The sequence below is a fragment of the Tachypleus tridentatus genome, chromosome 8, assembly GCF_004210375.1.
Source record: "Tachypleus tridentatus isolate NWPU-2018 chromosome 8, ASM421037v1, whole genome shotgun sequence".
Lineage (NCBI taxonomy): Eukaryota > Metazoa > Arthropoda > Merostomata > Xiphosura > Limulidae > Tachypleus > Tachypleus tridentatus.
This window is the reverse complement of record NC_134832.1, coordinates 12,541,198-12,563,437: the sequence shown is the minus strand read 5'-3', so window position 1 is coordinate 12,563,437 and position 22,240 is coordinate 12,541,198. Positions and strand designations below refer to the sequence as shown.

At 31.8% G+C, this 22,240-nt stretch overlaps 1 protein-coding gene across 9 annotated transcripts in view; it reads right to left on the bottom strand.

The window, feature by feature from the left end:
* LOC143258537 (moesin/ezrin/radixin homolog 1-like) overlaps nt 1–22,240 on the bottom strand; it is a 64,416-nt gene that overhangs the window by 4,970 nt on the left and 37,206 nt on the right. For all 9 annotated transcript variants that reach the window (XM_076517656.1, XM_076517663.1, XM_076517657.1 and 6 more), the window contains 3 exons: nt 8,806–8,915; nt 3,542–3,702; nt 126–348 (listed from right to left, as the gene is read on the bottom strand). In XM_076517656.1, coding sequence (XP_076373771.1) covers nt 126–348; nt 3,542–3,702; nt 8,806–8,915 — 494 coding nt within the window. The remainder of the gene's footprint in view (nt 1–125; nt 349–3,541; nt 3,703–8,805; nt 8,916–22,240) is intronic.

Below are 22,240 nucleotides of genomic sequence, written 5' to 3'. Positions count from 1 at the left end.
ATGAAAAACATAGTGGAACTGAAATATTATTATACAACCTTTTTCTTCTTGGAAAACCATTAAGGGGCTAGATAAAGAATGTAATAATAAAAAGTATAATTAATACAATTAAAAGTAAACTTTACCAATTTCCCCATTAGTTAGGTCATCATTTTCTTCATGCTCATTTTCTTGTAGATGATGATGCTGAGGAGTTGTTGTAGCAGCCATCAGAGCTGCAGCAACTTTTTCCTGATGTCTTCGGGCTTCCTCCACTTCTTCCTGTAGCTTCCTGGTTTCCTCATCTTTTTCATAAACTTGCTTTTGAATCACTTGTACTTCCTCTTGCTTGGTTTTAATAGCTTCTTCCTATAATAAGAAACCATAATTGAGCTGTTTGACAACCAAGTTTCCTCCATTTATTTTACCTTAATTTGATAAGAATTAAATCAAAAATGTTATAAACACTTGAAAGAACATAATGTTGATAACAAACTTATTTTCACAATATTTCATAAAAATTAACTTACAAATCTCATACTCATTTGACATGATTCTTTCAACAATGGCAAACATTTTAGATGCCTAATTATTTTTAAAGTTGAAGAGCTTAAACATAATATAGAATGAAAACCTTTGGCAGAATATTTAAACCTATCAAGGAAATCTACCAAGAACAAAAAGAACAGTGTTAATGTTCAGTGAAAAAATTCTTCATTTTTAAATACTACATTGACTGTATAACTTTAACAAATGCATCATACCCTACTAAGTACAGCTCATTATTTATTGCAATTTTTCAGTTTTAAAATTTTGAATACAAGCTGTCAATAAATTACCTGATCCATTTTGAAAAGTAATAACTTCAAATCTATTACAGATATAACACTGGTTTTAAGCAGCTTGAAGAACAACTCAATGTTTTCCTCCTTTATGTTACAGATCCATTGCAAGAAAATTTTGATAAAAGTGAAAAAAGAAAATAAATGGCAATACCCCAGGAAAAGGTGCAGCATGTGGTTTGTTGAATTCAATCATATCAGTTCAACAAAATAGCCAACACATTAATTAAAAAAAATGCACAGCCAAGAATAGCATAGCAGCTTGGTTTGAAAAATTGCCAACAACTGGTAGTGTGTTGCAACAAAAGGAAGTTGGATATCCAAGGGTCTTTGATACAACAGTTGATTGCGTGCAAAATGCATTTCTTAAGAGCCAAAGAAGTCCATTCATCATGCTTCCCTTGAACTTAATTTACCAAAAAGCACACAAAAGAATTAATTTACATACTAACAAAGTACAATTGCTGCAGGCCTTCAATCACTTACATCAAAATAATGAATACCTAACTGAAGTTATACTTCACATTTCTGTATTTGTGTGTCACAAAATCTACATGTGGTGTACAAGAACAAACATGACAGCCAAAGATTAATGTGTGGTTTTGGTTTAGTGCATGATACAATTATTGGGTCAGTATTCATCACTGAAAAAACTGTGACTGGGACAAATTACCTAAACATATTCCCACTATTTGTTAATCCCCAGCTGGAAATTATGCCTCATATAATTTTTCAACAAGATGGTGCTCCACCACACTGGAACTTTGATAGCTGGGAGTTTCTGAATAACACATTCCCAGATAAATGGAAAGGAAAGATGGACCAACAACAATGCTTCCCATGTTCCCTTACATAATCCCATTGAATTGTTTCTTGTGAAGAGTTGAGAAAGATCAGGAATACGTCATACCTAACTGAAGTTATACTTCACATTTCTGTATTTGTGTGTCACAAAATCTACATGTGGTGTACAAGAACAAACATGACAGCCAAAGATTAATGTGTGGTTTTGGTTTAGTGCATGATACAATTATTGGGTCAGTATTCATCACTGAAAAAACTGTGACTGGGACAAATTACCTAAACATATTCCCACTATTTGTTAATCCCCAGCTGGAAATTATGCCTCATGTTATTTTTCAACAAGATGGTGCTCCACCACACTGGAACTTTGATAGCTGGGAGTTTCTGAATAACACATTCCCAGATAAATGGAAAGGAAAGATGGACCAACAACAATGCTTCCCATGTTCCCTTACATAATCCCATTGAATTGTTTCTTGTGAAGAGTTGAGAAAGATCAGGAATACGTCATACCTGTCCACAATATTATGGATCTTCACCACAGAATAATCAACACAATAAGACATAAGGCTGTTGAGTAACTGAACAACAGCTGGAGGGAAACAGAGCATCACCTACACTTTCTTAGAGCTAAAAACATTTGAATGTATACTAGGAAAAGAAAAGCTTTGGAAGTTATTCAAGTTTAAACAAAACCAGGGTGTTATGTATAATATTTTTGAAGTTATTATTTTTTAAAATGGTTTAGATAACTTATGAACAGCCTTTATTACCTTTAAAGTACATAAATCAATAGAAAACAGTTTTTCCCTCAAATTTTACTTAATAATATTCAAATAAAGTGGTTACAAAATAGTAAAAAATTCTTACACAACTGGTGTTATCAGCAGAAAGATAAAAAAATTTATGTTTTAAATCCCAAGAAGAAAGAAATGTTAAAATAATCCACTTGATATCTCAGAATCATAATTATTTTCAAACTATTTCTTTCTATTTAAGTACATTGTAGGATGGTATTATAAATCTAATGCTGGTTTATTATGCAAATTAAAAATTTTATGCACATACAGTCATGCAAGCTATGATTAAAAGTGATTAATGATAACCAATACTGAAATCAGACAACTTCTTGGCTTCCAGTTAGCAACAAAACATTTTGAAAAATCCATCTTAATCCAGTTGCAGCTTTTACTATGTGGAATGTACGTCACACTAGGTTCATAGCATTGTGAAATATAAATGTAAGTTTTCAACACTTTTGGGAAGCATACATAGAAATGAAAAACATTTTTCTTGAAGAGTGAAATCAATTCAATTAGACAAAAGACAACACAAAAATTAAATGACAGGAAAATAACTAAATTTACATTGTATCTCCTTTCATTATTCCACGACTAATACTTGCACTACTCTACAAATACACATCTTAGCATACTACTTTTCTTCCTTGACAATTTGACTTTGTTTTACTATTTATCTATTCTTTAGTAACTGGTTTTGGTTTTGTTTTTTCTCCAAAGAGATTTACCACACTTATGTTAAAAATACTTTACACACTATTATATATATATATATTTGTTCATTGGGCTTAACTCTATCCAGAAATTAAACATAAAAGTTTTGTTCCTTTTTACTGATAACAACTGATCTGACTCTTTACTATAGTAATTTTCTAAAGTATCTGAATGTTGTTTTATTTCATGCTTGATGTTTAACCATTTTCTTTTGAACACCAAAAATATGCAATTGTACTAATATTTAGTTTTATAAATTAAGGTTGAACACAGTCTGCTGAACCCATGTTGTGATTTAACAAACTTTAAATAAAAAATGTGATAAACAATGTATATGAATACCTCTAAAAACTGCAATTCCAACTTATGTTATATTAAATGTACAAGAAGATGAACACATACAAGTTTTGCTTTTTCTTCTGCTTCCATAACTTTGTCTTCCTGAAGTTTATGCATCATTTCTTCCAGTTCTTTTTGCTTCAGTTCTAGTTCATCTTTTGCAGCTTGTAACTGAAGCAATTGTTCCTCTAGCCTTCTTATGGTATCCTGGGCTTCAGCTAATTCTATAATGTACAATTAAAAATTAAGTTTCAATTGTTTTTCACTATATGCTTTTAACTTCTTTCGCTTCACATATACAACACCTTGTCACTTGGTATCAAAATTGAATACACCAGCCTGTTTTTTTTTTAGCCCACTTCAAACAAAATAAATACCAATTTTACATTGCTTGTTCTAAACTGCATTTTCCTTAATGTAAATTAGTTTCTTTTAAATAAACTAATTCACACCATTTATGTGATTGTTTTTCAACAATACAAGTCACAGAGTAACAAACAAACAAAAACTTGAATGTTGCTGCAGATTCAGTAACAATTAACTAAAACTTGAATAATGCTGTAGATTTAGTAAGAATTATTTTAATATCTGGTGAGCAGAGTGATATTGCCTTAAATGAATATTTTATACAACAATAAATAGAGATAGGAGCAAGCAAAATTTAAAAACAGGAAACTGATATTAGGAGGTAAAAAGTCAAGTTGGAGGACTTGAGAGATTACAAGTTCCATATAGATTTATGATTAGTTTTTGTTTCTTCGTATGTGAATTTATTGGTTGAGCTCTCATTGACATCTTTCAATGATCCTCAGTTCTGAAAAAAGGATATAGCCTAAAACCATTATTTGTCACAAAGACTATTCTTTAACATTCAGTAACATAAAACATTGTTCTACGAATACTTTTTTATACAAAATCCTGATATTGAGCACAGTCATGCTAAACATACAACTACAAAACAAAGTTTTGAAATGCTTCACAATTAAGCAGATGCTTGTTTTTGTTTTCTTCCAATTCAGTTATGAAGCTATTTTTTTGTGTTAAGTCCTTTTGAAAAATGCTCAAGTTGTTTTTATAAAAACACATGTAAGGATATTTAAAGTTAATGAATATGATAGGCAAAGCTTTCTACAACTGTAAATTATTTGGGTGAAAAACAAAAACCTTTATTTTGTGTGTGTGTGTGTGTGTGTGTGTGTGTGTGTTAAATTTGTTACTCAAGCACAATTCAAAATTACAAGTTTCTTAATTATGAAAAACAATTATTAATAGATATAAAATAAATTCTCATTCAAAACTATAGTTGATTTATAAGACAAAGATAAATGTTAATTCTGAAAACTGAGATCACCTATAAAGTTTGTCAATCATACTATTCCTCCTACATTCAAAATAAAATAAAGTATCAAAAGAAACACAAGTACTAAATCAAATTACACATCTGTTTTTCTTCAAGCAAAATTTACTCTTTATAATTTGCACTAAGCCACATGAAATTGTGTGAACAAAATCGACTGGCAGATGCATTCAGCAGCCTGTTAGTTGTGAAAGGATTAGTCAGCAACAGTTAAATATTTGTATTGAATTTTGTAACAATTCTCAAATACATAATATGTATACTCCCTTAAAGTTTCTGGATTAGAAGTGTTCACACACAAAAAAAAAAGTATAGTTAATTTCTATTAATTTAGAACTTCCATAGATATTTCTAGATTATTTGATGCTTTCCTATATATATGCTATTTCCACAAGCTGTTCACTCAAAGACTAAGAATTCCTGCCCTTTACTTGTCTCTCCAAATGGTTTGAGTAATCTTGAGATAACTTCATAACTTTAATTTCATATTAACTTTACTCATCATTTTCTTTTCATTTGCTGCATTTTTTCAACTTAATTATTCTTACTAATAAGCTTTCTTGCTCCTTGTGTATCTTCCTGTTGCAAACATGCATTTATCTTAAGCATAGACCCTCTTTCTGCCTGAAATAATCCTAACATTTCCCAACAGAAGAAGAGGTTATCATAATTGACAATGTGTATTTAATAGTAGCATACTAGCAAGTTAAAAAATAGCATCTTAAAAATCTTAGGTTATAGAGCATAAGACAGTTTAATGAAATACATGGATAGAATTATATGATGAAGTTGGTGCCAAAATAACTTAAGTATCAAATATCAAAATGATGATTAGTCAAATAGATAGCAGACTAAACATTGGAAGGCAAAGATTGTTATCCAAACCTACTGGGATGAGTAGTACTCACTAATCATGAATTCTGTCCATTGTACGTCACTTATCTAAGAGAGGAGCAGACTAAATTGATGAACTAAAATTAGATTGTTTTCAATAGTCAAGCAATATTGCAACTTAGAAATATCAATTTATACAAAGTGTTTTCAGACCAAGTTACTAGTGAGTACAGACAGTAAGCATCAGTTATCCTTCCTCCTGCTAGAACTTGCAGCATCTTTAGCTGCTACCATGGAACAAGTTTCCATTCTTCTATAAGTAATGTCTTTATGATATAAATCTAAGTATAACAAACAAAGTATAAGAATCAGGAAACTCTGGTTAAAATAACAAGATTAAAATAGTGTTTTAAAGCAGAGATTTTCTTAAATGAAAACAATGAACTGAACATTTTTTACTAGTATCAAGCAGTAACTTTTGTAATTATTAGTTTCTTTTCCATGAAGAAATAAATACATATTTTGTAACGTATATTTTGATTATCTCCTTGATTCAAGTGTAAACATTTCTGAGCCTAACAATTGCACATTCCTGATATTTTAAATAAATAAATACTATTAGCAACAGGTTGTTGGTTCAACATAACAGATCAAGTGGCAACCTGTTACAACATTACAAGCAATATCTTAAGCAAAAACAGTAGCTCTTCTGTTGGTCACAACATATACTTTCTCCTCTCTTCTGTTAACTGTTTACACACATCATTAAAAGACAACAGGAGACCTTTTGGTCCATCTAGGCTCCTATCTAGTAAATTAAATCAAAGTCTGTCTTTATCATCCAAATGTCTATCAAGCTTTTCCTTAAACCTGCTTTAATTAACTACATGTACCATATCTGTAGGCAACTAATTCCAAACATCAACTACTGTGTTAGAAAAATTAAGTTGTATTAACTGAAAATCACTTCTACCCTTTCAAAATTTATAATTGTGTCCCTTAGTCTTACCATTCTTGCCATTAAATACGAACAAAATCATGCATATATTGGTTTCTTTAACAACTTTAAAGACCTCAATCAAATCCTCTCTAACTCTTCCCTCTTCTAAAGAAAACAGGTTCAGAGATCATAATCTGTCATTACATGATCTTTCCATCCTAGGTACCATTTCCAATAGCCTTTCTCTAAACCCTTTCTAACAGTGTCCTTTCTAAGTCAAGGAACCAAAGACTAAACAAAATACTACAAATGTGGATAACCAATGACTTATAAAATATTATAGATTCTTTAGACCTGTATTTAATATATTTTAATTTTATATTTCATAAATATAATCTAAACACTTATTTGCCTTATGAGTATCATCAGCACATTGCTTGGACAGCTAATGAAAAATTATCAAATTAGGCAACCTAGTTAATTCATCATTTGGTTGATTAGTCAAAAAGAGGTTTTTTGTTTTTTTTCAGTTACAATTTACACAGAACATCTTCCAACAATGTATATTCCCAATGCAACAAGAAAGTGTACATAAAGTATAACTATATTTGCATGTAACTTGTTCAACATTAACTTCTGTAACATCACGATAACAGTGTAATCAATTTTAAACAAATTACTCATATTTCTATGAAAAAATAGCTTTTCTTTCTCACATGTTAATATAAAAAAAATAAAATTAGTCACTCTCTTAGCTCTTAACAAAGAGATGTTCAAATGTTTATTTTATTCATTAACATAACCCAAATCACCTGTCCTTCCCAAAACACTGTACAAGCTAAAGTTTATACTTCGGTTTATTCTTTAACCCTTTGTAACTTTGTATCCCCCGATTCATTCCTCCTCCCAGTGGAAAGATTATAAGCAAGTGTAACTTAGAAAACAATTTACTAACTATTATTAGTTCTGATTTTAAAAAATTATATCATTTACTACCTCAATCATTAATTAGATTAATATATTATAAATATATTATTTTTAATTAATCTTGAAATTTTAAATGAAGTGTGCACACTATTTGTGACAGTTTTAAAATTGGCATTTGTTCATATTTTACAGACATACACACTACACAGTTAAAGTACCCATTTAAGTTACTGAAAGATGTTGTTAATCCATCATGAAATCACTTAATAGATAATTCCACATTACAAAGTTAAATCTTATCACATACATCAAAATCAAAATCTTATCAACATCAAAAATGCTTTAGCTATTATTTTAATATTCTTTCCATTGTTATACCATCTTAATTAACAAGGTGCAAAGTAAAGCATACTTTTCTTCAACAACATCCACCTGACACACCTTCTTTCCCAATGGTAATTACCCAGTACCCTATATAATATGCTAGGCATCATGTTTGTATTTTGTTCCAAAGAGGCAAATGAAATCAACCAAGAACATCAATCATCAAAAGTAACATTATTACAACGTGTCAATTTTTTTTTAAGACAATGTAAACTTATTTATTCTATTCACTACTCATTTATCTAAAGAAATTAAAATTTTCATATATTTTGCTTCATCTTCCACACCCCTAAGTGAAAAACTAATTTTGCCATTACACTGAACCCTCTTCTTCCCTAAAATTTTCTCCTCCAAGATACAATAATCTCAAAAATTGCTCTGGCAACAAAATGAAAGATGGTAATTGTGGAATATTCTCATTCATGAAATTTTGTTTGTTTTTTGAATTTCAAGCAAAGCTACATGACTGCTATCTGCATTAGCCACCTCTAATTTATAAGTGTAAGACTAGAGGGAAGGGCAGCTAGTCATCACCACCCACTGCCAACTCTTGGGCTACTCTTTTACTAATGAATACTTAGATTCACCATCACATTATAATGCCCTTATGATGAAAAGGTGAGCATGTTTGGTGTAAGAGAAATTCAACCCCACGATCTTCAGACTGCAAGTCAAGTGCCCTAACCACCTGGGCCATGCCATGTCCCCATGAATGAAAGAGTTGCATCACTTTTAACAGTTTTCACTGAAAGCTTAAAATTTTAATTTTGTTTCAATACTCATGTGAACTACCACTAAAATGAAACTTGACAGAATCAGTAACATAGAAATATTATAAGCTAAGAACAGTGTGTTAATAAATTATAAATAAAGAAAAACACATACCTCTTTGCCTTCTTTCCATGTCTTCTTGCATATGTTTCAATCGTTCTGCATACTCTTGTTGTTTTCTTTCAGCCATCTCTCTGGCTTCTATCTCCTTCAGCAATTTTTCTCTATGTGAAAAAAACAAACGTTACACTGCTTCTATTCTACACTAATGAGGTTTTAATATATTTAATAATAACTGTGTCTAAAGTTTAAAAAAACTGTTTATCTTGTAGCTTAAGTTACAGTATATTGGCTTAAGGTATACTTCATTATGTAGTTATCAGATATGATATTTTATAACTTTTTTTACAAAAAGTATAAATATGATGTTGAAACGATGTTGCCAGAAGGGATTCTTGAGGCTCATGAAATATACAGCCATCTATTGTATAATACCAAAAACAAAAAAGAAACTATTAAAACTTCAACATTATCAATATTAAAGACTACTGAAAAATAATTGATATATGCAAAACCATCTCTTTATAATAGAACAATCCTAAATAAAAGTACTCTCCCACCTAACAAGAACACAACTATCACTAGGATTGTAGGATTTGATTATATCTTTACTGATATCATTTTGAAACGTAGTACTGAAACACTGGTGATTTAAAACTTTTTGCAATAAAGGATAGCACTCTTACTATATAATTATAAACATTAGTATATACGGTTATGAAGAAAAATTACAAAAATTAATCATTTATTTTTTCTTTTAAGTAACTGAAAATTAATTTAGAAAACTCAAACTACTAACTTTATTATTTTGAAAGTTCATGAGAAGAATGCCTTCCTATGATAATTTAATCACACTTCAAAATACACAAAAATACAAACACTACAGGTCATAGTGTTAGATTAAAAATGATCTACAACTCAGAATCTACTGAGAATTCATATTACCAAGACAAAAACAAAAAAGTACTATTTATGGACTCTCAATTTTCATTTTTAGAAAAGTTAAAAACAGCTTTGCATACACTGCTTAGGGAAACTCAATCACTATATATTTAGCATCAAACTTGTGAACTTCGATGAAAGAGTATGGAAGGAATACATAAAAAGCAAGCCTGCATAAAATAAATTTTACTTCTGTTTGTTATATCAAACTGTAATGGAACTCTTGCTTAAATGATATTGGAAAAACATTTTTATTACACAATGTACACCCCCCAACTTCATGAAATGTTTATCCTGTTTGCATGTAGATTTGCAAAAAAGGTCACAATTTTTTCATTTTGCCTCTGTTTCTCATCATGAAAAACTTTATTCTTCACCATTCAATTACACAGAATAAAACTGGGCAGCTGAATTTGCTGCACATAGTTGAGCAAAACAAAGGTGAAGTCTCATGCAGATTCAACATTTATTGAGTTATAAAGTGACAAGCAGCATCAGAAATAATTCTGCATTATTAGTTTATCAAGTATCTACTGAGTATTCAAGCAAAAAAAAGTCATTTGTGGTCAGAAATCGAGAAAAATTTGAAAAATATTCTTGAAACAATGCTATTTGTTTACAAACACATAGAATACAAGATTTGACATCATGTAAATGTCTCATGCAAATCTAATTGTTTCTCACAAATTACAGAGCTACAAGTTAATGAACAGCATCATTCCCATTAATTAGCAGATTACTCATTAATAGCTAAGCATGTCTTTTGTCTTTGGAAAAGAAAAAAAAGAATAGCAATTACTATACAAAGCGGCAAATTGCTTACAGCCACCATGCACTGTCATCTCTACCAACTGCTAGCACCCCAATTGAGCATTGGCCTCATGAGTAATTGGCTATTAAACACAATGTGCTTATTATGTACGTAATTACTGCACTAATTTATCTATTTCATTAATACAAATATGTAAATTTAAACAAATTCTAAAACTTTGATCTGGCCAGAAAGTGATCTTAAGAGTATTTTCAGTTAGCTAAATTTTTCCACAGGACAGCTATATCCTCATTACAAATATATATAACATGAAAATATATGCACAGTGATACAAAATTCATAATCAATGTGGAAGAGGTTAATATACAAAAAAATCAAAGGTATGCTTATAACCTCTTCTGCATTTAGTTACTATTTAATAAATTGTCTTCAATTATAAAAATTTATTTAAAATATTAATTCCAGAAAACACAGCATCTACATCAAGTGCTACACCACAACTTCATTTTTTTTTAAATGAGAAAAACTAACAAACAAAATTTTCATAAAAAGTATTAAACTGGTTATACAAGCCTGGAAAGATATTAAGTTATAGATTCGTGTTCAGAAATTATGAAGCTTCCTTTTTTTTTAATTGGTCTAACAAAATGATCAGCCAAATACCAAGTCATATGCTAATTGTTGACAAAGAAAAACATGGTCAGTGCCAATAAAATGTATGGAGTGAAGGACTTTTTGTATAATGGCACAGCATGTATGAAGTTAAAGGTGATTTCATATTATCATAAATTCCAAGCATTCTGGGTATTCTCACTTTTATCATTAATATTAATAACATAATTTTATTTTCAAAGAACTTTAAAATTTTAATCATCATCAGACATTCAGACTGCTTTGTTCAACCCTTACATTTTAACCTTCAACAAATGACAAAATGCCAACAACTGTTTTCAGGCCTGAAGTTATAGCAACAAAAATTGCTACAAAGCAGTAATAAAACAAATGAAACCTCAAACTTACTAAACTTTTATTTTCAAAATATTGCTCAAGAACACAAGCTACTTATTTTTCTACTTCAGTGTACTTTGTTTTTTTTCCATACAAAGTTACATTCAAAATTTGATAAAGCTACTAAATTATCAATTTATATTAATAAATTTAGCATCAAAACATAGTTTATAATCTAAGTTATTTTTTTAGTTTTAAAACTTCAAAATAAAATATTTAAATAAAAAACCCCAAATATCAGTCCCATGACACAGTGATACTGTGACTTCTCATTTATATATTTTTATCTTCCTCTATAAAAGCTTCAGAATATTCAACAATTATAAATGCATACAATAGATATAAAGTAGCCAGAATATGAAATAAACTTATCTTCTTGCTTTACTGAAATACCATTATATATTGCTCAACCCACATTAACATACCCCTCTCACATCCTCTCTTTAAAGAAATATCTATAAATCTCTCCAGCATTGCTACTTTACATGTTTATACAAACAGACAATTGACCATTTTGTTTTAGTATTCAAAGTTAACAGTTCTCTGATAGAGCTTGATGTGATAACATTAAAGACATTGTTCTTACAGTGATAAAATTTTAACTTAAAAACAGGTTATAAAGCCAGATAAATTAAGTTTTGAAAAAGTCTATTCTATGCTTGATAATTTTTTATGTTCTAAAATGCATATTTCAAAAGTAACTAAATTATGTTTGGATAACTAACACAGTGAAAAAAAAACAGGTTATGAAATTACACACTGATGTCGCATTTTTTTTTTACAAAAGTAAATAAAATGCAGTAAGTTAGAAATTATTAGGTAAACTAAGAAAATTAAAATGACAAAAAAAAAAGGTTTCTGCTATGCAATAACTCAATAGTTTGTTTTCTAAACTACAGGCCAAATGGTTGATTGCTTTGATATGCCAGTTAGACAATTTTGGAGCAATGCAATAATAAAATTAAATAACAGTGAATACGAAACTGTTAGGGAATTACAGTGTTTAGAATAAATAATTGTAATTGTTTGTTACAATACATTCATTACAAAAAAGTACATTTCAACTTCTGCTAAAGATAAAATTGCTACACTTAATGTAAGGTAAAATAAGGTATAGAATTTCATAGAAAAAAATCTGATATTTAATTAAGAAGTTCCAGAGATTATGGCAAATGAAATATGAAAACTAAGATGAAAAGAACTATTTTTTCTTAGCATAAAAATCATCTTTCATAACTGATTGCTCAATAAAAGCTTCATAACTTCAGATAAATCTTTAATTACAAATATTTTATTAAAAAACTGATTTGTTTGTGTAGAACAGACTTGTAACATTCACCAAATGTTGTAAAAATATACTTAGTACATTCAGAATTATATTATGAGCAGTTTTATGATTAATGGATAGTTACAAAGTCAATAAAAATAACTGAACCTATTCACAGAGTTTAGAAGCTTTTTGTGTACCCTTGTATTAAGTATGTAGGCCTAAAAAAAAATTAAGATCTTACTAATACTGCTAATTAAATCTAATCTTCTCATATCCGGATTTTATCATTTACTATAAGAATAATCTCCAGTATGTAGTTTGGTAAATTTTTAAAATTAAGAACTAAAACTTTCCAATCCAAATCAGATAGTAACTTATACCACCAGTTTTCATACTTAACTTAATAATAATAAAAACAAATTTCACACATTCAAGCCCTCAACAATAATTTACTTTTGTTTGAAATGCACTCAACCCGTTACATGATGTAAACTAACTAAAAGACAGTATACACAAATTTTCCACAGCATCTTCTGCTTCTGCTAGCAAACAGAATAAGTAAAGGAACCAACAGATTGCATGTTGTATCTTTATCAATTCCTCATTAATCTTTTCACTGTTTTACTCCTTTCTTAGATATCTCAGTAAACTGTATTGTTTTTACACCTTCCCATACTCACTAACATCTTCCTTATTGTATTTATCAGTAAATATAGTTATAATCAAAATAACAGAATATTTAACCTTGAATACCTTTCTTTTTGGTACGTGTTCAAAGTGTTAAAGCTTATATCAATTAAGCCTGAATTAATGAGCATATAAAAGTTGTAATGAAATATGCAAAGGAATAAACAGACAATTACAAACACACGTTTAATACTTACAATTCCATTCAACAATATAGTTTGAACTAAAAATCTACCTTTAAAAAACTTGAGTACAGAGAAATAGGATAAATGAAATGTAAACACAATTTTAAATTATCTCTTAGAAAATATATTCTAAAACTGCTACCACCTATAACAAAAGATTAAAAAATGTTACTCTTAAGATACCCCAACCTTAGTAATATGAAATTTTAAGTTCTGTATAATTTGGGATATGTTTAAAGTTCTCTGTAAAGCAGAAATGCTTAACCCTCTCTCCATGGCCATTCTTTACTCCACATCACAAGGTTTTCAGTATGTTACATTCAAAAACAAATTGAATTATTTCTTTTTATAGTACACCAATAACTATAGCGTAAAATCATAGCTAATAATCCACGTTTTAATAGTACAAAAGTTTTAAGTCCTTAATTTTATAAGGCAATAGTACAAATATCCTTAATCTCCCCTAGTGTGAGGAAATGTGACTTTTTTCTAGGCATTTCCTCTTCTCTAATCTATTCATCATCCCTTTAGTAAGTGCAAAATTTTGCATTCTGTTTCAGGATTTGTCATTAGTTCTTTCTTAAGTACTATATAACTTATAACCAAGAAAAACCCACAGTTTTCATCTGTCAAATGACACTATATTACATTGTTTTCTGTGCAAAGAACTGTCAACTTCTCTCTTAGTACAAGCTTCGTTCCCACAAGAAACAACTTGACCAGCTTGGATGAATTTGTAGTGTGTCTTGTTGATTCTTAGAAAGCCAAAAAACTGTGAAAGTCAAAGGACATTGTCTGCTTTTTGATATTATTCTATGCCCTTTTGTAAAGGATATAGTTAAAAATTATATAAAAAAAAAAGGCTAAAGTGTTATCAACAGCTGATAGCAAAAAAAAACCAAGGTAAGTACTTTATTTCTTGGTTTCCACTTGTATTCTTTACTTACTATTACAAAAGTAACTAAAATGTAAAAAGATGAAACTCTTTACAGTAGTTAAGTAAAATTAGGTAAAAATAAATAATTATAATAATTTTTTTGAGTCATGCACACAAGCATCATGTGGAGAAATGTAATTTATTAAAGTGAAATTAAATGTAATTTAATAAAGCACTACCCCAAGTGATTTGCAACTGATAGTGAGAACAGTAACTAGACATGATCCAAAGGGCAATAAAACAATAAAATTTTATAAATATATACACACTGTTTTGAGCTTAAAGCTACTTAGGATAAGCAAATATAGTTTTATGTTATAATCTGAAGTCATTCTTGGAAAAAATTACAGCAATTTAGAGTTTTTTTGGTTTTTTTTAGGTGGTCACAAGGGAATCAATCTGATCAATCTTGTACAAAGTTAGGGTAAAGAAAATTACAGATCAAATATAATGATTTACTGAAAAAAAACTTTTAAATGTATTTGGAAGGTTTTAAACATTATGCAAATGAAAACAGATTTCTGAGATTAAAAAAGTATTTTTAATCTTAATATAAAAATCACTTTGCACTTGGTCTAGTGAAGAAAACACTCAATAAATTCACAGAAAAATCTTTATTAAAAACACTTCACAAATAAAATTTGATTTTTGTGAGTAAATGACAATGTTTACTGAAGGTCTCTCAGAGTTTGTAAAGATATACAAACTAAAACGTACAAAATAATCATGTGGATGGTAAATTCAACCATGTCTGTGTTGAGATAGTTAAGTACAATCTGTGGTCTGATATAGTAATTATATCTACATAAATACTATTTATTAAAAAAGATAAATATAAATATTAAAAATATAAAACCTGCAAAAATGGATCATAAAAAAATTAAGGAAAAACGAGGCTAGAGATACTGTAAACATTATTTACTCAAACTACAAGATCCTATTTTGACTCCATCAAATGTAGCTCTAGGTAGCAGCAAGAAGTTAAAATAGGGATTTATAGTTTGAGTAAATAATGTCTGAAGTATCTCCAGTCTTGTATCCTTACTTTTTTCTTTTTTAACAAACCCTACTCACAAATTCCGAAATTCACAAGTTTATCTTTTTTTGCTGTCTTTTTTATGCTCAAATATGGGCAAAGGATTACTTAATATGATAGATAACTATATATTGAAGTGATAATCAACAAAGCTAGAAGTCAGCTGATACAGTTTGTGATATTGTACTGTAGCTATGGACTATTTAATTGCATTAGTTCAAGATACAAAATGTTAAGCTGCTGTTAGAGACTGTCATGGAGATTCATAGGAAAATATAATGAGCATTTATAGTTTGCATAACCAAATTCTCTATACATAATGCATAACAATGGGCAAGTATATATCTTGGTTAAGACACAACTAAGAATGAAAACAAATTTTGCCAGTGGAAAAGCACCCTTTTCAAATAACACAAACACCTAAACAAACTTTAAATAAACCTTCTTGTCTTTTAAATTATTCTACAAATTTGTCTAATAAAATTTAAGGTGTAACACCTTTTTTCTTACTCTTTCACTTCATACATTATATAACTTGCCTCTTCTAAAGACACCAACAATTCATGTTATAGTCATCTAATGTTCATCTATTATTGGTTAGTAAATCCTGCTTCACCCTGTACATGACCTTTCTGTACTCATCTAAAGCCTTTATAGATATGATACTACTAACTTTGATATTGTGTATATATATTAATAAAATTTGGCAGTCTTTCAGTAAACATTTTCTTTCAGATACAAAAAAAAAAAAAATCACATTTTTAGTGAAGTATTTCTAATAAACAAAAAAAAGTGTCCTTGAATATATTAAATATGTTTTGAATAGTCCATGTGTAAAGTGCTTTTCAAGTAAAATTAAATATACTTTTCTTCAACTCAAATCTCAAATTTTATTTGCGTAATCTATAAAACTCCTAAATACTTTAAGTATATGTTTGAATACAACTTTATATCTTATCTGTTATTTTCTCTACCCTGACTTTATACAAGCTTGGTCAATTTGACTGACCTTGTAACCACAAAACAATACCTAAATTATTCTCCTTTTCTTTCTAGAATGACTTCAAATGTAGCATGAAACTACATTTGTTTATCCTAAGTTGCTTTAAACTTGTAACAGCATACATCTATCTATTTAATATTTAATGTTATCATTTTATTGCCACTTAAATCATGTGCAACTACTATTTCACTTCATTATAAATTTATAATCATTTGGGGAAGGTGCAGCTAATGTTACACTATCAATTTAAATTACCCATGAGATACTCCAAGCTGCTCATGTGCATGCTTTATAAAATATTTTTTTCATATCTTTTTATTTATTTTACCTGAAATAACCTCAAATAACATACATTTTTTACATATCAGTTACTTCTGGTACTAGTATATAAAGAATAAACATTAAATAGAGTACTTATGCCAGTATTCTTTGTTTTGCTTTTGCTATTGGCTATCAATGATACCTAACCCTACCTTCTTCATACTAATGGGTAGTTGTTCATTTTAAATAATTTTTATCTGACAATAATGCACCAAAGAATATAGACTTAATAAAGGTAACATAAAACAAAAATTAAAAAATATAAATAGCATTAAAACCAATTTTTACATCTAGTCTGCAGCAGTAAGAGAAAAATTACAGTAACACAAGTTGTAAAAGACTTTATGTAGAATAATTGTTATTATCATAACTCACCATGAAGACTAACAGATAAGTTCAAAGACCACAGTTAGTCACCTGAAGTTGGCCTTTCCAGTCCTGGTTTTGAGTTATTTGAGATTATGGCCATTTTCTAATTTCAAATCAAACTACATGTACTTTGATTCTTAAAAGGGAATCACATTAAAAAAAAGTCTAATGTGTAAATTAAGAAATTTAAATAGCATTAGAAAGATTAATGGCCTTTAAAAAACTACAAACATTTCCAAGGTGGACAGTGTCACCTTCACCAATAACTGTCTAACGTTACAGATAAACCTTGGGACAGAACATGTTTAAAATGGTGCCATTGCTGAGAGTCATAACAGTAATAAGACAGTAAAATGTGGCTTATTGTGACCTGAATGTTACACAGACAACACACTGGTACAACAGTCCCAGATAAAAGAAAACAATAAGTTAAAAATCTGTGACCAATACATAATCTAGTTAGAATAACTTCCTCTTTCCAATACTTATGAAAGCAAGACAGTCAAAGTCCAATAGAGGGTTTAATTTGAAATAGCTTGATTTCACATTGCTCAATCCAAGTGGACTGACAATTGGCACAGAGCAAAGTCTTCAATTTAGGACCATAGTCCATGTATGGAACAGGCACAGCAGTGATAGTGCAAGAGCATATAGATTTAGCTGCGGTGTCGGCAAGCTCACTCCCACAAATACAAATGTGGCCTAGTATTCAGAAAAAACTGGACAGAAGCAGATGTTAAAGAGAAATGGGCCAGTTGGTTTTGAATATCAGCAAGAACAGGGTGTGAACTAACGTGAAGTGATTCCAGGGCCAGTAGAGAACTAAGCGAGTCAGTATAAATAGTGCAGTTTGAGTACTGCTTAGCTTCTATATGATCAAGGGCAGGAGAAATGATGTACAGTTCAGCAGTGAACACAGAAGCTGTAGAGGGAATTCTTCATGCAACCACCCAGCCACAACAAACCATGGAAGAATGGTTCGAAAGGTGTTCAGCAATTAACAGACACTATTTTCAATCAGAAGTGCCTGCTTTACTCGGACGACTTAAAGATAGGTCACATTTGGGGACTGTAAGAAGCCATGGTGAAATGGACTGACCAGTGGATACAGCAGCATTATCCAAGGACAGACCCAATTCATCTCACTGCACCTTGATACGAAGGCCAAAAGAAGCAATGGCAGACAGTCTATTTTGAATAAGTATGTTGCCCTGAGGAAAAAAACACAACCCCAGGTGGGATGTTATGGGAAGGAACAAAGTTTCGAGGCATATAAACAGTTACAAACAGCAGAGGTGCAAAAAATGTTCATGAGACCATGTATAAAGTCTGAACAAAGAAAGGGCAAAAAACCCCAGTGCAGGGCCAAGGTCCTTGATGATGAATGGGGTCCAGCATCTTTAAGGCTGAGATCCTGGCAGAGCCATGGATCAGTGATCCATAGTTGAGTTTTGATCAAATAAAACCACAATATATCTTTAGCACAGAACATCAATCTGCTCCCCAAGTGGTGGAAGAGAGGGCATGGAGAATGTTCAGTGCTCTTGCACACTTGGCCCATAACTGCTTGATGTGTGGTATATAGATCAGTTTACGATCAAAGATAAACCCCAAAAACTTTGTCTCAAGGACCACAGGCAGCACAACTTCACTGATACAGAGTTCAAGATCAGGGTGAATACCTCATTGGCAGCAAAAGTGCATGCAAACAGTTTTAAAGAGAGTGAAAGAGAAGATAAAACCATTTGCTGTGGTCCACTTCAGTAAACAGTTGAGGGCAGTCTGTAGCTGCCGCTCAATATATCTCATGTTCGACAACTGAATGAGATGTGAAAGTTGTCGACATGGAGCCCATTTTCAACAGTAAGAGGGAGTTGTTCAGTGATGGCATTAATCTTTATACTGAAAAGTGAGACACTCAAAACACAGCCCTGAGCGACTCCAAATTGCTGTAGAAAAGAACAGGAAAGTGTCAAACCCACACGAACTTAGAATCTCCTGTCCATTAAAAAATTTTTAAGAAAAATGGCCATATAACCCATATATATGGAGGTCTTGCAAAATGCCATGCCTCAATGTTGTATCATAAGCCTTCTCAATATCAAAGAATATTGATACATGATGTCATTTGAGAAAGGCTTCTCTGATTGACATTTCAAAGCAAATCAGGTGGTCCACTGTGGAGCGCTGTCATTGGAACCCACACTGGGTGGGCAAGAGAAGGTTGTTTGATTCCTGGAATCAAACAAGATGAACATTAACCATCCTCTCTAAGGTCTTTCAGAGACAGCTTGTCAAAGTAATTGGACAGTAGTTTGAAGGAATCTTGGGATCCTTCCCAGGCTTAGAGAAAGAGAGAACAATAGCCTGGCACCAGGAAAAACATTCTCCTGCCAGATATGGTTAAAAACAATCAGAATAGCAAGAGAAGCAGGAGATAGATGGTGCAGCATTTCAGAGTGTACATCATCAGGTCCAACCAATGTACTGCCAGACCAATGAAGGGCCAGTTTGAGTTCTACCAGTGTAAAGGGATAATTATACTCAGAGACAATCAGCAAGAAAGGAAAGAGGTGATCACTCTGCCAAAGTCTTGATGGCTAAGAAGGTGAAGGAAGAAGCAGAAGTGCTAGATTCCCGGCAAAAGCTTTCACCTAGTGTATCGGCAATGCTCTAGGTATCAGCTACTTCCTGGTCATCAGAGAGAAAAATCGAGAGGAGGACAGAAGTATATTGCCCACTGACCTTTCGAATCTTGTCCCATAAGACTGAAACTGGTAGTAGAAGATGTGCTGGTTGTGAACTTAATCCAAGAGTCGTTCTGACTTTGACGTCTTACTCACCAGGCATGTGCATAGGCCTGCTGGAAAGTGATGCAGTGTGAAAGTGTGGAATACCTACAAAAAGTATCCCAAGCCTGTTTTTTGTGCATTTCATGCCATGTGGCAACAGGATTCCACCATGGACGATGATATTGTGAAAAACGTGTCAAGGTTTCAAGAATACACTGAGCAGCTGCCTGTATAATACAGTCAATTACTGCTGCCACACAGTCATCTACTGATGGCTTACAGGCAATAACAGGATCAAGTTCTGCGAAAGCTGTAAAAGAGGGCCAGTTTGCACGATCCAGCTCCCACCAGGACATGTAGGTCGGGTGGCATCGACCATGGCCAGTCTCTCTCAAAATTACACTAAAATGATTACTGCTTCTTGAATTATTGTTAACTCTCTATGAAAAATGGAAGAATAGTGAAGGGGAGCAAAGTGAGAGATCGATAGCAGTAAAGGATTGACTAGGTGCATGAAGTATAAGAACTGCTACTGAAAAGAGAAAGATTGTGATCAGAGAGCATACACTCTACAAAGCAACCCCTCCCATCAAGATCAGCACTTCCCCAGAGGGGATGATGTCCATTAAAGTTCCCCAGAATTAAAATGGGAGACAGCAACTCTTCAGTGAGAGCATAAAGGTCTCTCTAGGCAACGTGTAGAGAGAACAAACAGTGGTGGTAAGACTTGAGGAAACACAGATGGCTACAGCCTCCAAGAGTGTATCGAGTGGCAAAGACAGGGTGGGCACATGCTGATCAACCAACAGTGTTACCCTTCCATGCATTCATCCCTCACACTGCCTGTCATTTCTGTCCAAAGAAAACTGCCAAAAGGTGACTGTATTGGCAGGTTTCAGAAATATTTCCTATAAGGAAAGACATACAGGATGGTAGTAAGCAATCATTGTTTTGAGGTCATCCATGTTACAACATAAACCTCTACAGTTCCATTGTATCAAGGTGGCCATTTTTATTTATGTGTATGTAAATTGGGTGGAGAACACTTTTGTTTATGACCACGTCTTTTTATCTTTACTGTCTTTATTTGAGGGAGGTCTATCAACCTCCATGGATCCTGTCCTGGATCGACTGGGCACGATCCATGCTGTTGGAAGAGGATTCCAGCAACTGAGGACATGAACAAATTATTGTTTTGCATCTTGTAGTTAGAAAAGAAGATGTATCCAAGGAAATGCCCATTCCCAGAATCACAGAAAGTGGATCTTGTGATTTGTTGGAATATACGTAAGGAACAGAGATTGGTTTTGAAGTTGATTCATCAACCTGTTTAACCATGGAGGTCAAAAGACTTTTCATTTGGTTTGAGAAAGATTCTTTTGGAAACAGAGAGATCCTTCTGCACTCCCACTGTAGAAGTGGAACTAACTGCAGCAGCATATGTCCGAGATGAAATGGTGGACAGCAACTTTTGAACCTCATGGTAAGTAATGTTATGAACTGTTTTCAAATGCTGCACCTCTTTTTCTTCCAACTATTTAGAAGAATGAAAGTAGGATGGGTGGCAGTCATTGCAACTGATGCAATGAGAGTCCATTTCGCACTCATAGGCATAGTGGTCCTTGCCACCACAACGAGCACATGTCAAGGAACCAGCACATGACATCTTCGAGTGAATGAACTGCTGAAACTGGAAGCATCTGAGAGGGTTTGGAATGTATGGCCGTACCCTACAATTAAGATAATCTGCCTTGATGGTGGTAGGTGGACATGGAGATATAAATGTCAGAATGAGGACAATAGTTAAAATCGTAATTCCATCTTTACAAGTGGAGATACACCTCACTGCAGAAACTCCTTGGGTGGAGAAACCAGCGAGAATCTCCGACTCGGGGATGTTCTTCAAATCCCTCTCAACAATAACTCCTCATGATAAATTCAAAGTAGCATGAGGTGTAACCTCAATAGGTATATCCCCAATCGCTTTTAAATGCAAGAGATGTGTTGAGATGTGGATGTTTCCAGCACTATGTCACCAAAGTAAAGCTTCTTTATTGACTCTGGAGAGCCAGCAAGTCCCTCTAGTCCCTTCTGAATGAAAAAGGGAGACATCTGCCATAAGAGTTTGTCTGAAAGAGAATGCAATATAAGAAAATGAGGTACAGCA